The sequence below is a fragment of the Macaca mulatta genome, chromosome 20, assembly GCF_049350105.2.
Source record: "Macaca mulatta isolate MMU2019108-1 chromosome 20, T2T-MMU8v2.0, whole genome shotgun sequence".
Taxonomy (NCBI): domain Eukaryota; kingdom Metazoa; phylum Chordata; class Mammalia; order Primates; family Cercopithecidae; genus Macaca; species Macaca mulatta.
In genome coordinates this window covers 64,446,270-64,463,050 of record NC_133425.1, presented here as the reverse complement: position 1 = coordinate 64,463,050, position 16,781 = coordinate 64,446,270, and the positions used below count along the sequence as shown (strand labels likewise).

Below are 16,781 nucleotides of genomic sequence, written 5' to 3'. Positions count from 1 at the left end.
TAGCTGTTTCCCAAAATGATAAGGGACAGGTAAAATGGACTCTACAGGTGTGCAAAGGATGAGTACCCAATAAATGAAACCTCCACCCACCCTGAAAAGATTCATTTATCCATTGGATATGCTTTGGCATATCCAGTTCTGAAGAACTAAGAGTTGCCTTTTATAACAACTATCCACAAACATATTCACATATTCACACACACACAATCTCTCCCTCTCTTTCTCCATGTATATTTACCTCTTCTGCAGCTGTTAGCAGTTTTCTTTTGGTTGGGCAGAATCCCAGTTGGCACAGACCTGCTGCAATATCCCCAAAATGGTGGCAGAATATCAAGCTTCCCAGACATGTGTGCTGAGCAACGTTTAGAAGGGCCCTGCAGCTGGTGTACAGTCTTCGAGTTGCATCAGGGGCAGCATCGAGACACACCACGTCTTGAATGACGGCACCAAACTCAGTTCTATATCTCAAAGGGACTCCAATGCCAGGCATGAGATAGGGGCAAATACCCAAGGTGACTACAAACTGCAAAACGAACTGGACAGTCTTCTGCTGTGAGATACTAAGTGCATCGGGACTCAGGGCAGGAGCAACTTCCGGAGTCCTAGGGTTGGGTTTACCTGGATTGAAATTAGCTGCAAGGAGGAGCATGGTTTCCTTCAAGCACAAAAGCAACAACAAGGTTTCAGAGGTAAAACTCCAAGTGACATCCACAGAGTTTTGTGGCCATTCTGCCTTACCAGCAATTTCATCTCTTAGGAGTTTCAGATTCTTCCACTGAGGATCCTTCAGAAACTTGTCCTTCAAAGCAGACAGGTTAGATTTTAAAGTAGCCAACAAGACATCGTGTTTTGTGACCTGTAGTGAACTTGAGCCTGATCCTTTTGAAGAAAAAAAAAAAAAAGGAGAGATTATACACATAGAAAACAAACTGCACTTCTCCCTGTGGAATGCCCTGCCTATTCCAGTTCATCCTTGCAGGTCTGGCCCCGCTGTCACTGGCTCTGGAAAGCCTCCCCCAGGAGTACCAACCCAGCCTATGAAGAATTTAAGACCACATTTTCTGCCTTCCCACAGCACTTTGCATGTAATTGGAGTAGTGTCCTAACATTATAGCTCATCTAGTTTGCTTCTATTCCCCACATGTTTTTAGGGCAGAGACCAGGTCTGAATCATCTTACTGGGCTTAAATTGTAGCCAGAACAGAAATTTAAAAGCTGAACATTTACCGTAGAACATTCATTCAGTCCAGCTGTTCCAGGTGCTGGGGATAAAGCACTGAACAGAACAAAGGCTCTGGTCAGGTGAGGTGGCTCATGCCTGTAATCCCAGCACTTTGGGAGGCAAAGGTGGGATGATCGCATGAGCCCAGGAGTTCAAGACCAGCCTGGGAAACACAGTGAGACCCCATCTCTAAAACAACTAAAAGAATCAGCTGGCTATGGTGGTGCGTGCCTGTAGTCCCAGCTACTCAGGAGGCTGAGGTGGGAGGATCATTTGAGCCCAGGAAGTCGAGGCTGCAGTGAGCTGAGACTGTGCCACCGCACTCCAGCCTGGGTGACAGAGCAAGACCCAGTCTCAAAAACAAAATATAACAACAACAACAACAAAAAAAACAGAACAAAGCCTCTTTCCTCATGGAACTTACATTCTAGTGAGGAAGATCACAAAATACAGACACAGTGCTCAAACATTAACCACATCGTTTCCCCCCAGAATATCTATTTTCAATGGATGTCTTTTTCCTATCGAGTATGTTCTCTGACTACAATGGCATTAAGACAGAAAGTATTAACAACAAAACATCCAAAGAGTCTCAAATGTTTGGAAATTAAGCAATATACTTCTAAATAATCTATGGTCAAAAAAGAAATTACAAGATTTCCAACTGAATGCTAACAAAAAATATCAATATTTGTTGGATATAACTAAAGCAATGCTTATAGAGAAATGTATAGCTGTAAAGCTTATATCAGAAAAGTAAAAAGGACCAGGCACAGTGGCTCACACCTATAGTCTCAGTACTTTGGGAGGCCAAGGCAGGAAGATCGCTTGAGCCCAGGAGTTTGAGATCAGCCTGGGCAACGTAGGGAGATCCCATCTCTAAAAACATTAAAAAAAAAAAAAAAATTAGCCAGGTGTGGTGGTGCACACCTGTGGTCCCAGCTACTCAGGGGGCTGAAGTAGAAGGACTGCTTAAGCCTGGGACATAGAGGCTGCAGTGAAAGAAAAGAAAGAAAGTTTAAAGCATAACAGAGAAGTTAATGAACATTATGCCAAAAACCAAACAATATACATGAAATGAAAATATTCCTTGAAAAATACAACTTATCAAAACTGTCACAAGACAGAATAAAAACCCTAAATAACCCTATATGTATTAGATAAATTTGCTATCTAAAAATCTTCCGCTGGGCGTGGTGGCTCATGCCTATAATCCCAGCACTTTGGGAGGCTGAGGTGGGAGGATCACTTGAGGTCAGGAGTTGGAGACCAAGCTGGCCAACATGGTGAAACCCCATCTCTACCAAAAATACAAAAATTAATTGGGCGTGGTGGCAGGCACCTGTAATCCCAGCTACTTGGCAGGCTGAGGCAGGAGAATTGCTTGAACCCGGGAGGCAGAGGTTGCAGTGAGCCGAGATCACACCACTGCCCTCCAGCCTGGGCGACAGAGTGAGACTGTTTCAAAAAGAAAAAAGAAAAAGTCTTTCAAGAGATAAAATTTCAGGCCTAGATGGTTTCACTGGTGAATCATTTAAGGAAGAAATAACACCAAGGTTACACAAACTCTTTCAGAAAATAAAGAAGAAGGAATATTTTTCAATTTATTTTGAGAGGTCATTAGAACACTGATCCCAAAATCTGACCCTGATAAAATCACAAAAAAGAAAAATACTGATCAATATCATTCATTAATCTAAACTTAAAAATCATTACTTAAAAATCTAAACTTAAAAAACAGTACACATGGCAAACAAGCATATGAAAAGATGCCCAATATCATATGTCATTAGGGAAATGCAAACTAAAACAACAGCCAGATACCATTATATACCTATTAGAATGGCCAAAATCCAGGACACTGACAACATTAAATGCTGACAAGGATGTGGAGCAACAGGAACTCTCATTCATTGCTGGTGGGAATGCAAAATAGTACAGCCACTTTGGAAGATAGTTTGGCAGTTTCTTAGAAAGTTAAACATACGATCCAGCAATTGTGCTCCTGGGTATTTATCCAAATGAGCTGAAAACTTATGTCCACACAGAAAAACTGCATATGTATGTTTATAGTAACTTTATTCATAATTACCAAAAAACAGGAAGCAACCAAAATGATCTTCAAAAGGTAAAAGGATTTTTTTTAGAAAGAAAAAAAAAGAATGGATAAACTGTGCTACACTCAGACAATGGAATATTAATCAGTGATAAAAAGAAATAAGCTATCAAGCCACAAAAGACATGGAGGAGTCTTAAATGCATACTTCTAAGTGAAAGAAGCCAGTCTGAAGAGCTATATTCTGTATAATTCCAATTACATGACATTCTGGAGGAGGCAAAACTATAGAGACAGTAAAAAGATCAGGAGTAGCCAAGAGGTCAGGGATGGGGAAGGAAAGACTAGGTGAAGTGTGGTTTTTTAGGGAGGTGAAACTATCCTGTATGAGATTATAATTATGGATATATGACATTATGCATTTGTCAAAACTCATAAAATCATATAACACAAAGAATGAACCCTAGATATAAACTTTGGACTTCAGTTAATAAGAATGTATCAATATTGGTTTATCAGTTGTAACAAATGTACCACACTAATGCAAGATGTTAATAGGGGAAACTAGGTTTGGGGTAGGAAAGGGAGTATATGGGAACTCTCCATACTTTCTGCTCAAATTTTCTATAAACCAAAAGCTGTTCTAAAAAATAGAATCTATTAATAACTTTAAAAATGCTTAAATATTAGCAAATAAAATGCAGTGATATAGAAAAGAATATAAAAGAATACTTTATTACCAAGTGTTGTTTATGCCAGGAATACATAGTTGGCTTAACACTTGACACTCAATCAGTATGATTCATCTTATTAACAGTATAAGGAGAAAACCCATGTGATCATTTCAACGAACGCAGAAAAAGCATTTGACAAAATTCAACACCCGTTCACGACACAAATTAAGAATAAAAGGGAACTTCTACAATCTGATAAAGGGTATCCATGAACAAACCTACAGTTACCATCATACTTAGTGGTGAAGTAAAATAGACACAGGATGTCTATTCTCACTTCTATTCAACATGTTACTGAAAATCTTTGTCATTGAAATAGGACAAAAGCAGCAATAAAAGACATACAAGAACAGAAAGGAAGAAGCAAAATTGTTTCTATTCACAGATGGCATCATCGTTTATGTAAAAGCCCTAAGGACTTTATAAAACAACTACTAGAACTAATAAATGAATTTAGAAAGTTCACAGAATACAAGCAATAAAACAAAAATTAAAAAACAAAAAAACAAGAAATTTTATATTTGCAGCAAAAATGACAAAATGAAATTTGGTTTATTTTTATTTATTTATTTATTTATTTTTGAGACTGAGTCTTGCTCTGTCAAGGCTGGAGTACAGTGGCACAATCTCGACTCACTGCAACCTCCACCTCCCGGGTTCAAGAGATTCTCCTGCCTCAGCCTCCTGAGTAGCAGGGATTACAGTCACCCGCAATCATGCTTGGCTAATTTTTCTGTATTTTTAGTAGAGATCGGATTTCACCATGTTGGCCAGGCTGGTCTCAAACTCCTGACATCAGGTGATCCACCTGCCTTGGCCTCCCAAAGTGCTGGGATTACAGGCATGTGCCACCACTCTCGGCTGAAATTTAAAACTTTTTTTTTTTTTTGAGACAGTTTCATTTTGTCTCCCAGGCTGGAGTGCAGTGGTGTGATCTTGGCTCACTGCAACCTCTGCCTCCCAGGTTCAAGCAATTCTCGTGCCTCTACCTCCCCAGTAGCTGGGACTACAGGCACATGCCACCACACATGGGTGATCTCTTGTATTTTAGTAGAGATGGGGTTTCACCATGTTGCCCAGGCTGGTCTCAAACTCCTGAGCTCAGGTGATCCACCTGCCTTGGCCTCCCAAAGTGCTGGCATTACAGGTGTGAGCCACCACGCTCGGCCTAAAACTTTAATTTACAAAAGTTAGGATAAATTTAGCACAAGATATACAAGCTCTCTACACTGAAAACTTGCTGATAAATTATTTATTTATTTTTTTTTTGAGACGGAGTTTCACTCTTCTCGCCCAGGCTGGAGTGCAATGGCGGATCTTGGCTCACTGCTACCTCCACTTCCCAGGTTCAAGCAATTCTCCTGCCTCAGCCTCCTGGGTAGCTGGGATTACAGATGCCCACCACCACACTCGGTTAATTTTTGTATTTTTAGTAGAAACGGAGTTTCACGTTAGCCAAGATGGTCTCGAACTCCTGACCTCCGGTGATCCACCCGCCTTGGCCTCCCAAAGTGTTGGGATTACAGGTGTGAGCCACCATGCCCAGCCAAGAAAAAATTTTAAAGACCCAAATAAAGAAGAGATATATCCAGCCGAGAGAGGTGGCTCATGCCTGTAATCCCAGCACTTTGGGAGGCAGAGGCGGGCAGATCATGAGGTCAGGAGTTCGAGACCATCCTGGCTAACACGGTGAAACCCTGTCTCTACTGAAAATACAAAAAATTAGCCGGGCGTGGTGGTGGGCACCTGTAGTCCCAGCTACTCAGGAGGCTGAGGCAGGAGAATGGCGTGAACCCTGGAGGCGGAGGTTGCAGTGAGCTGAGATTGCACCACTGCGCTTCCGGCCTGGGGGACAGAGCGAGACTCCTCTTCAAAAAAAAAAAAAAAAAAAAATTTAGCCGGGCATGGTGGCGGGCCCCTGTAATCCCAGCTACTTGGGAGCCTGAGGCAGGAGAATCGCTTGAACCCAGGAGGTGGAGGTTGAGGTAAGCCAAGGTTACGCCATTGGACTCCAGCCTGGGTGACAGAGCAAGACTCTGTCTTAAAAAAAAAAAAAAAAAAAAAAAGCTGGGCGCGGTGGCTCAAGCCTGTAATCCCAGTACCTTGGGAGGCCGAGACGGGCGGATCACGAGGTCAGGAGATCGAGACCATCCTGGCTAACATGGTGAAACCCCCATCTCTACTAAAAAATACAAAAAACTAGCCGGGCGAAGTGGCAGGCGCCTGTGGTCCCAGCTACTCGGGAGGCTGAGGCAGGAGAATGGCGTAAACCCGGGAGGCAGAGCTTGCAGTGAGCTGAGATCCGGCCACTGCACTCCAGCCTGGACGACAGAGCCAGACTCAGTCTCGAAAAAAAAAAAAAAAAGATAGCAATTGTCCACAAATTGATCTATAAAGTCAATGTAATGACAATAAAAATCTCATCAGACCTTTTTGCAGAAATTGATAAACTGATTAAAAAATTTATATAGAAACCTATAAGACCCAGAATAGTCAAGAACAATGTTAGAGAACTTATACTACCCAACTTACTATAGAACTACAGTAATTAAAGACAATGTGGTACTGGCATAAGGACTGTTAGGCAGATTGATAAAACAGAATTGAGAATCCAGAAACAGTCCCACACTTATATGGCTATTTGATCTTCAACAAAGATATGAAATCAATACAATACGGAAAGAAAATTCCTTTACCAAATGAGGTTAGAACAATTGGATATCCATATGGGAAAAACAAAAACAAAAACAAAACAAAACAACAAAAAACCTTGACCCTTAATTTACACCATACACCAAAATTAACTCAAAATAGATCATAAATACAAAATCTAAACTATAAAACTTCTGGAAGAAAACACAGAAGAAATTCTTTTATGATTCTAGAGTAGACAACAATTTCTTGTTTTTTGGTTTTATTTTGGTTTTTGTTTCTTTTCTTTTTTGCAACAGGGTCTTGCTCTGTCACCCAGGCTGGAGTGCAGTGGACTGATTCCAGCTCACTGCAGCCTTAATCTCCCAGGTTCAAGTGATCCTTCTGCCTCAGCTCCCTAGTAGCTGGGATTACAATTGTATGCCACCATGCTTGACTAATTATTTATAGAGATGAGGTCTCATGATGTTGCCCAGGCAGGTCTTGAACTCCTATGGTTAAGCAATCCTCCCACTCTGCCTCTTAAAGTACTGGGATTATAGGTGTGAGCCACTGTGCTCAGACAGAATTCTTAAAACACAAAAGGCATGAGCCAAAAAGGAAAAAAACTGGACTTCATCAGAATTTAAAACTTCTTTTCAAAATATACAGTTCAAGCCACAGATAGGGAGAAAATGTTTGCAGTACATATATATGACAAACGCATTGCTCCAGAATACATGAAGAACACTTTACAGCTCAATAAAACAAACTATTTAAAAAATGGACAATTATTCAAACAGACACTTCAAAAAAGAAGTTATTCAAATGACCAACTGCATATGAAAAGATGCTCAATATCATTAGTTATCAGGGAAATGCAAATTAAAACCACAATGAGATACCACTACACACACCAGAATGGCTAAAATTGACAAAGATTGACACTACCAAATGACGTGAAGCAACTGGAACTCTCATACATTGTTGGCAGAAGTATGACATGATCAAAACACAGTTGGTCTGGCAGTTTCTTAGAAAACCAAACATATACCTACCCTATAATCCAGCAATTCCACTCTAACATACTTGCCCAAGAAAAATTAATACACAATGCACATTTTTATAACAAAGACTTGTACAAGAATGTTCATAGCAGCACTATTCATAATAGCCCCAAACTGGAAACAGCCCACATAGCCAACAAGATGTTTCTTGTTTACATTAAGTTCTAGAATAGGCAAAACTAATCTACGGGTTAAAAAACCCAGAACTAGTTATCTCTAGGGGAGTAGGAGTGGGAAATGATGATTGTGAAAGGGCAGAAGGGAACTTTCTGGGATAACAGTAATGATGTATATCTGCTTTTTCTTTCAGTTTTTTTTTTTTCCTTTTCTCACCTGGAAGTAACAATGTGTATCTTGACAGAGGTTTTAATTACAAAAGTATATGTTTCTTTTTTTTTAGAGACAGAGTCTCGCTCTGTCACCCAGGCTGGAGTGCAGTGGCGCAATCTCAGATCACTGCAAACCCTGCCTCCTGAATTCAAGTGATTCTCATGCCTCAGCCAAGTATATGCATTTTTAAAACTCACTGAATGATATATGTATTATTTGTGCATTTCATTGCATATAAATTTTACCTAAAACAAATGAACTATAAAAAATCCAAATAAATATTAAACTCTAGTTAATGTTATAATGCTGAAGTGTTTATGGGTAAAATGTACTGATATCTGCAACTTACTTTGAATGCATCAAAAAAAAAAAAGAAGAAAACATGAATTGATGTATGGGTAGATGGATAGAAATGTGATAAACCAAATATAATAAAATGTGAATTGTGGAATCTAAATGATGTGTATAAGGGTGTTTGCCATATTCTTTCAACTTTTCTTTTTTTCTTTTTGAGACGGGGGTCTCGCTCTGTCACCCAGGCTAGGGTGCAGTTACGCAATCACAATTCACTGTAGCTTTGATTCTTGGGCTCAAGCAGTCCTCCCATCTCAGCCTCTCGAGTAGCTGGGACCACAGTTGCATACCACCCCACCTGACTAATTTTTTCATCTTTTGTAGAGATGTGGGGGTCTCACTATGTTGCCCAGGCTGGTCTTGATCTCCTGGGCTCAAGCAATCCTCCCGCCTCAGCCTCCCCAAAGTGTTGGGATTACAGGCATGAGCTACTGCACCTGGCCATCAGCTTTTCTATTTGTTTAGAAAACTATAATAAAAATTTGAAAATATATATGGACATGCAGCCAGGTCAAATAAACCAAAAACTTTTTTTTTTTAAATATAAATACAAGCAACAGACCTCAAAACTAAAGCTAATATACCTTCTAAGAAACAAATTAGAAGGAATCAAAATGTAATTGATAATAACTATGTCCAATACTACATGATTTATAATAGTGTAAAATTAGAAATGCATGTCCCATAACAGGTGTTTGTTGAGTAAATTATGGTCTAATTGTATCTAACATACTATATGTATGTGAAGTACTTATTTTGTTTATTGTGTATTGTCTTTCTACCAACTAGAATCAAAGCATCTAGAAAACAGGGGTATTGATTTGTTTTGTTCACTGCTGTATTCTCTTTGCCTGAAACAAAGCCTGACAAGTAAAAGCTGTTTAATAAATTGTTATTGAATGAATAAACAATGGAATATTTTGTAGCCATTAAATGATGTTGAACATTATTTAATGACATGTTCATAATATATTCTAATGTGAACAAAGAGTACAAAACACTACATGAGCAAAAGATACAGACAGCTTATAGAAAAAGAAATGCAAATGGCCCTTAAACATGAACATATGATCAATCTTGCTCATAATAAGAGAAAAGTAAATTAAAGTTACACTGAAGTATCACTTTCCATCTATCGAACTGGCTAAAATCCAAAAGTTTTATAACACATTCTGTAGCAAGTCTGTGAGGAAACACACACTCTCATACATTGTTGGTAGGAACTAAAATGGTACATCCCCAAGGAGAGAAATTTGGCAATATCTAGCAAAATTACATAGGCATTTCCCTGTGGCCCAGCAATCCCACTTTTAGGACTCTAACTTATAGATACACAGGCAAACAATGCAAAAGGACACATTTACAAGACTATTCATTGCAGTACTTCTTAAATTAGCAAAAGACTTGAAAACAACCCAAATGTCCACTAGTAGAGAACTGGCTGAATAAACTATGCAGCTATAAAAGAGAAAATGGAAGATTTATATGTACCACTGTGTAGCAGTCGCTAAGACACTAAGTTTAAAAAGTAAGATGCAGGCCAGGTGTAGTGGCTCAGGCCTGTAATCCCAGCACTTTGGGAGGCCAAGGTGGGCGGATCAGGAGGTCAGGAGTTCGAGGCTAGCCTGACCAGCATGGTGAAACCCCCATCTCTACTAAAAATACAAAAAATTAGCCAGGGGTGGTGGTGCGCGCCTGTAATCCCAGCTACTCGGGAGACTGAGGAAGGAGAATCGCTTGAACCTGTGAGGCAGAGGTTGCAGTGAGCCAAGATTGCACCACTGCACTCCAGCCTGGGCAACAAAGCGAGACTCCATCTCAAAAATAAAAATTAAAATTAAATTAAAATAAAAATTAACGGCCGGGCACAGTGGCTCACGCCTGTAATCCCAGCACTTTGGGAGGCTGAGGCAGGTGGATGATGAGGTCAGGAGATTGAGACCATCCTGGCTAACACAGTGAAACCCTGTCTCTACTATTAATACAAAAAAATTAGCCAGCTGTGGTGGCGGGCGCCTGTAGTCCCAGCTGCTGGGGTGGCTGAGGCAGGAGAATGGCGTGAACCTGGGAGGCGGAGCTTGCAGTGAGCAGAGATCACACCACTGCACTCCAGCCTGGGCGACAGAGCGAGACTCCATTTAGTAAAATAAAATAAAAACAAAATAAAAATTAAAAGATGCAGAAAAAAATATATAGTATGCTACCTTTTGTGTAAAAATGGGAGTGAATATGAAACCATAGATTATTTGTATGTCTTTTCAAAAAAGAAGCAATTTAAGAATAAATTTAAAACTAATTAAAGTAAGTCATCTACAGAGAAAGGGAGAGAGCAGAGGAGGAAACATGGATAACTGTATCTAATTTTATTAGTTTTAGAACCCAGCAGATGTTTTTCATAGTTAAAAAAAATTAAATCAAAAAAATGCAAAACAATTTCTAAAAATCAAAAACAAACAAATGAACCAATGAACCAAATTCTGTGCTCTATGTCAAAGGTCACCAAACTATGATCTGCAGTCCAAATCTGGCCCACCAACTGTTTTCATGAATAAGGCTTTACTGGAACACAGTTATGCCCATTTACATATCGTCTATGGCTGCTTTTGAGATACAGTGACAGAGCTGAGTAGTTACAACAGAGACCATATGCGCCGCAAAGCTCAAAATATTTACTATCTGGTCCTTCAGAGAAAAAGTTTACTGACTCCTACTCTATATTAAGTTAGCAGTGTAACCACACAGAAAATTATTTTAAGAGACTTGAAATAAAGAATTTTATATATCCTGAGAACAAAAATCAACCAAACAAAAACCCCTTAAACAGTGGGTTTGTAGCGGTAATGTTGGATTTGTTCTTTGAAAAGATTATAGACATGTATGAGTATGTATTGTGTGATTATACATTTTATATAATGTGATTATATATTTATATATGTATGGGTATATATATGTGTATATATAATACATTAATTTCATTAGGAACCAATATTCTCAGATAAAGGAAATATAAATATAAAAATGTAAAATGTAGGATAAAAGAACAGCTAGAGGCTGGACGCAGTGGCTCACACCTGTAATCCCAGCACTTTGGGAGGCCGAGGTGGGCAGATCACAAGGTCAGGAGTTCGAGACCAGACTGGCCAACATAGTGAAACCCCATCTCTACTAAAAATACAAAAATTAGCCAGGTTTGGTGGCACATGCCTGTAGTCCCAGCTACTTGGGAGGCTGAGGCTGGAGAATCGCTTGAACCTGGGAGGCAGAGGTTGTAGTTAGCCGAGACTGAGCCACTGCACTCCAGCCTGGACAACAGAGCAAGAATCTGTCTCAAAAACAAACAAACAAACAAACAAAACCCAGCTAGAGAGACACATATGTGATCAAGCAATTACAGTAAAATTACAACTGTAGAATGAAGGTCATGGTATCTTCACTATAAAAGTTCTTCAATTTGTCTGTCAGCTTCATAATTACAAATTTTCATAATGAAATGTTAGAAAAAAATTTATAAAATAAAAGGAGCCATTATATTTCATTTCAATTGGAAATACTGGTAAGAACTCAAGATTTATTTTCATTTTCTAAAAATCCACATATTTCCTAGCTCTAATCCTTCAAAAAGTCTGAAAGCAATGACAGTTTCTTTTTCCTTTTCTTTCTTTTTTTTTTTTTTTGAGACAGGGTCTCACTCCGTCACTCAGGCTGGAGTACAGTGGTATAATCATAGTTCATTGCACCCTCAAACTCCTGGGCTCAGCTGATCCTCCTATCTTAGCCTCCAAAGTAGCGGGGACCACAAAGCATGTGCCACCATGCCCAGCTAATTTCTGTATTTTTTTTTTATTTGTGTATTTTTTGTAGAGACAGTGTTTTACTATGTAGCCTAGGCTGGTTTTGAAGTCCTGGGCTCAAGCAATCTGCCCACTTCAGCCTCCCAAAGTGGTGGGATTACAGGTGCCAGCCACCACATCCAGCCAACGATACTTTCCTTTTTTTTTGAGATGGGGTCTCACTTTGTCACCCAGGCTGGAGTGTAGTTGCGCGGTCTCAGCTCACTGCCACCTCTGCCTCCTGGGCTCAAGCAATTCTCCTGCCTCAGCCTCCCAAATAGCTGGGATTACAGGCGCCCACCATAGCGCTTGGATAATTTTTGTATTTTTAGTAGAGACAGGGTTTCGCCATGTTGGTCGAGCTGGTCTCGAACTCCTGATCTCAAGTGATCCACCCACCTTGGCCTCCCAAAGTGCTGGGATTATAGACGTTGGCCACCGCGCCCGGCCCATAATTTCAATAGCAATGAATATCGTGTGTCTACACTGTGGTTTCTAAATACCACTTTTCCTTACAGAGAGTTGTTTTCAAAAATGGGGCAGGAAATACCTCAGATGAGCCTGGGATATCTTCTGCTGGAGAGCAAGGAGGCAATCAAAGACTACCACGGTCATGTCAAAAAGCCCAAGAGCCAATCAGAAATGGTTCCCACAGGTCAAAAATGGGAAATTTGATTGTTACGAACAAGGAATACAATAATTGAAACATCAGATACATAAAATCTATGATTCATAATACAGGAAAAAAGATCACTTCATTGGTTACCTTTGGAGGTTGCTAAGACACTAATTTATTATTCTGAAATTTGGTCAATAAAGGAACAGAATGATACTAACTATATTAAAATATATTCATGTTTATACGCACAGAAAAGGGTCTCAAAGTTTTAATACCTCGAGGTTTTGATAGTGATGATCTCTGGGTGACAGGGCCAGAGGTGGGATTTTCCTTTTCACCTAATTATAGTTTTTAATTTTTTTTTACAATAAATATGTATTGTCTCTGCACTAAAAGTTATTTTAGGGTTATAAAACAGTATGTGGCATATGAGATCATTATTGTAAAAAGGAAAAACAGTATTTTCTGAATTGCTAATAGTAGTACCCTCTGGGTAGTGAGATTAAGGTAATTTTAATTTTCTTCTTTTGGTTTCTCTATATTTAAAAAATCTTTGCTATAGTAAACATTAACTACTTCTATTTTAAAAAAAGAATAAAAGGAAAGCCAGCATAGTGATATCCCTGTAGTCCCAGCTAGCTGGGAGGCTGAGGCAGAAGCATCACCTGAGCCCAGAAGTTTGAGGCTGCAGTCTACTATGATCACATCTGTGAATAGCCACTGTACTCCAGGCTGGGCAACATAGGGAGACCCTGTATCTATTTAAAAGAGAGAGAGGGAAACAGAGAGAGAGAAACAGAGAGAGAGAAACGATAATATCCTTTAAAAAGAATGAGAACAGAAGAGTAAGAAATTTGCAACAGTTTTTTCTTTTTTTTTTTTTTTGAGATGGAGTCTTGCTCTGTCACCCAGGCTGGAGTGCAGTGGTAGGATCTCAGCTCACTGCAACCTTGACCTCCTGGGTTCAAGCAATTCTCCTGCCTCAGCCTCTCGAGTAGCTGGGACTACTGGGGCGTGCCACCATGCCCAGCTAATTTTTTTGTTTGTTTTTTTGAGATGGAGGCTTGCTCTGTCACCCAGGCTAGAGTGCAGTGGCATGATCCTGGCTTACTGAAATCTCCACCTCCTGGGTTCAACCAATTCTCCTGCCTCAGCCTTCCGAGTAGCTGGGATTACAGGGGCCTGCCACTGCACCCGGCTAATTTTTGTATTTTTAGTAGAGACGGGGTTTCACCATCTTGGCCAGGCTGGTCTCAAACTCCTGACCTCATGATCCACCGGCCTCGGCCTCCCACAGTGCTAGGATTACAGGCATGAGACACCGCGCCCGGCCATAATTTTTGTATTTTTAGTGGAGACGGGGTTTCGCCATGTTGGCCAGGCTGGTCTCAAACTCCTGACCTCACGCCACGGCCTCCCAAAGTCCTGGGATTACAGGTGTGAGCTACCGCGCTCAGCCTTCTATATTGTTCTAAGACTTTCCAGGGCAAGTGTTCTGACTCACTGGCATAAATATCTGGTTCCTTTGGCTAATGTATACCTCAAATGGAAATGAGTGTTATTTCCCTCTTGTTGCCCCTAACCATTAAGATCACTAACCAACCTCTAAATGACTTCCTGTGACATAAGATCTTTGAACCCAAACATAGAACACAAAGAAAGTGATTTAAAACAAAAGCTCTTAGTGAAGTTTTTCCAGAGCCCCTTTAATGAAGTAATCTTCTCTGCCCTCTACTGGTGATGAAAATAACATCTACTTGGAAATAAATGGAGGCATTTCCATAAAGCAGCAGTTAGTACGCTATGGGGACCTGGCTTGCTTTGCCAGGGGGTTTCCAAGACCCTCTCAGGGGGTCTGCAAGGTCAAAACCATTTCATAATAATACTAGGTCATGATGTGCCTTTTACATTCTCAAGCGTGTACTGAGTACCAAAGGCTTATTGATATGAGTTCTGATTTCATACTGCAACAAATCTTTAAGATATTACCTCTTGGCCAGGCGAGGTGGCTCACGCCTGTAATCCCAGCACTTTGGCAGGCCGAGGCAGGCAGATCACTTGAAGTCAGGAGTTTGAGACCAGCATGACCAACGTGGAGAAACCCCATCTCTACTAAAAATACAAAATTAGCTGGGCGTGGTGGCGCATGTCTGTAATCCCAGCTACTCGGGAGGCTGAGGCAGGAGCATCGCTTGAACCCAGGAGGTAGAGGTGGCAGTGGGCCGAGATTGCGCCATTGCATTCCAAACTGGGCAACAACAGAGAAACTCCATCACAAAAAAAAAAAAAAAAAGATATTGCCTCTTGTTGAGTTTCTCTTCACTTTTTTCCCCACACAATTCATGCACAGATTATCTTGTTGAGTTTTAGAATTGTATAAAAGAAGGCCGGACATGGTGGCTCACACCTGTAATCCCAGCACTTTGGGAGGCCAAGGCGGGAGGATTATAAAGTCAGGAGTTCGAGACCAGCCTAGCCAATATGGTGAAACCTGTCTGTACTAAAAAAAAAAAAAAAAAAAATTAGCCAGGAATGGTGGCACGTGCCTGTTGTCCCAATTACTCGGGAGGCTGAGGCAGGAGAATCCCTTGAACCTGGGAGGCGGAGGTTGCAGTGAGCCGAGATTGTACCACTGCACTCCAGCCTGGGCGACAGAGCAACACTCCATCTAAAAAAAAAAAAAAAAAAAAAGAAAAGAAAAGAATGTACATAATTATCTGAAAAGATGATTGAATTCTCCTCCCTTTTCCAGCTACATATCTATGTGAGTCTAGGTTTTCTTCATGTACTTCAGTCAAAACAACCTATCTTGACAGACTGGAGAAGCAGATATGAAAATCCAGCTGACTTCTAGGTTGGGCATGGTGGCTCACGCCTGTAACCCTAATCCCAGTACTCTGGGAGGTCAAGGCAGGCAGATCACCTGAGGTCAGGAGTTCAAGACCAGCCTGGCCAACATGGTGAAACCCCGTCTCTACTAAAAGTACAAAAAATTAGCCAAGCGTGGTGGTGCATGCCTGTAATCCCAGCAACTTGGGAGGCTTAGGTAGGAGAATCACTTGAATCCAGGAGGCGGAGATTGCAGTGAGCCGAGATTGCACCACTGCACTCCAGCCCAGGCAACAAGAGCGAAATTCCATCTCAAAAAAAAAAAGTACAAAAATTAGCTGAGCATGGTGGTGGGTGCCTGTGGTCCCAGCTACAAGGGAGGCTGAGGCATGAGAATTGCTTGAACCCGGGAGGTGGGGGTTCCAGTGAGTCAAGATCATGCCATTGCACTCCAGCCTGGGTGATGGAGTGAAACTCTGTCTCAAAAAAAAAAAAAAAAAAAAAACCCCAAAAAACAAAACAAAACAAACAGGGTCTTACTCTGTCACCTAGGCTACAGTGCATTAGTGTAATCTTGGCTCACTGTAGCCTAGACTTGGACCTCTCAGGCTCAAGCAATCCTCCCATCTCAGCCTCCCCAGTAGCTGGGACCACAGGTGTGTAGTACCATGCATGGCCAATTTTTTAATTTTTTGTAGAGACAAAGTATCACTACCTTGCCCAGTCTGGTCTCAAACTCCTGGGATCCTGCCTCAGCCTCCCAAAGTGCTGGGATTACAGGTATGACCCACCCCACCCAGCCACTACAGATATTTTTAAATTCCCTAAGCAGCTAATATGATAAAATAGTAGACAGATTCATATAATATACAACAGACTACATCTACAAAATAATTTTACACACTAATTCCTTTTAAAATAGGAATGCTCGAATTTCTGTAAATTAAATGAGTACATATATGTGTACTCCACCACATACTCATAGAGATTAGAGAGTCTTCTATAAACAAAGCATAATATACGTGTTTCATGACAGAGGATTACTTCCAGGATTTTTGCTTATTTAAACTTGTTCTCAGTCGTATAATAGAGAGTTGCAGGCCAGGTGT

At 40.6% G+C, this 16,781-nt stretch overlaps 1 protein-coding gene across 2 annotated transcripts in view; it reads right to left on the bottom strand.

Moving 5' to 3' along the window:
- Positions 1-16,781, bottom strand: part of TANGO6 (transport and golgi organization 6 homolog) — a 255,119-nt gene that overhangs the window by 236,696 nt on the left and 1,642 nt on the right. For both annotated transcript variants that reach the window (XM_015126488.3, XM_015126489.3), the window contains exon 2: positions 239-879. In XM_015126488.3, coding sequence (XP_014981974.3) covers positions 239-879 — 641 coding nt within the window. The remainder of the gene's footprint in view (positions 1-238; positions 880-16,781) is intronic.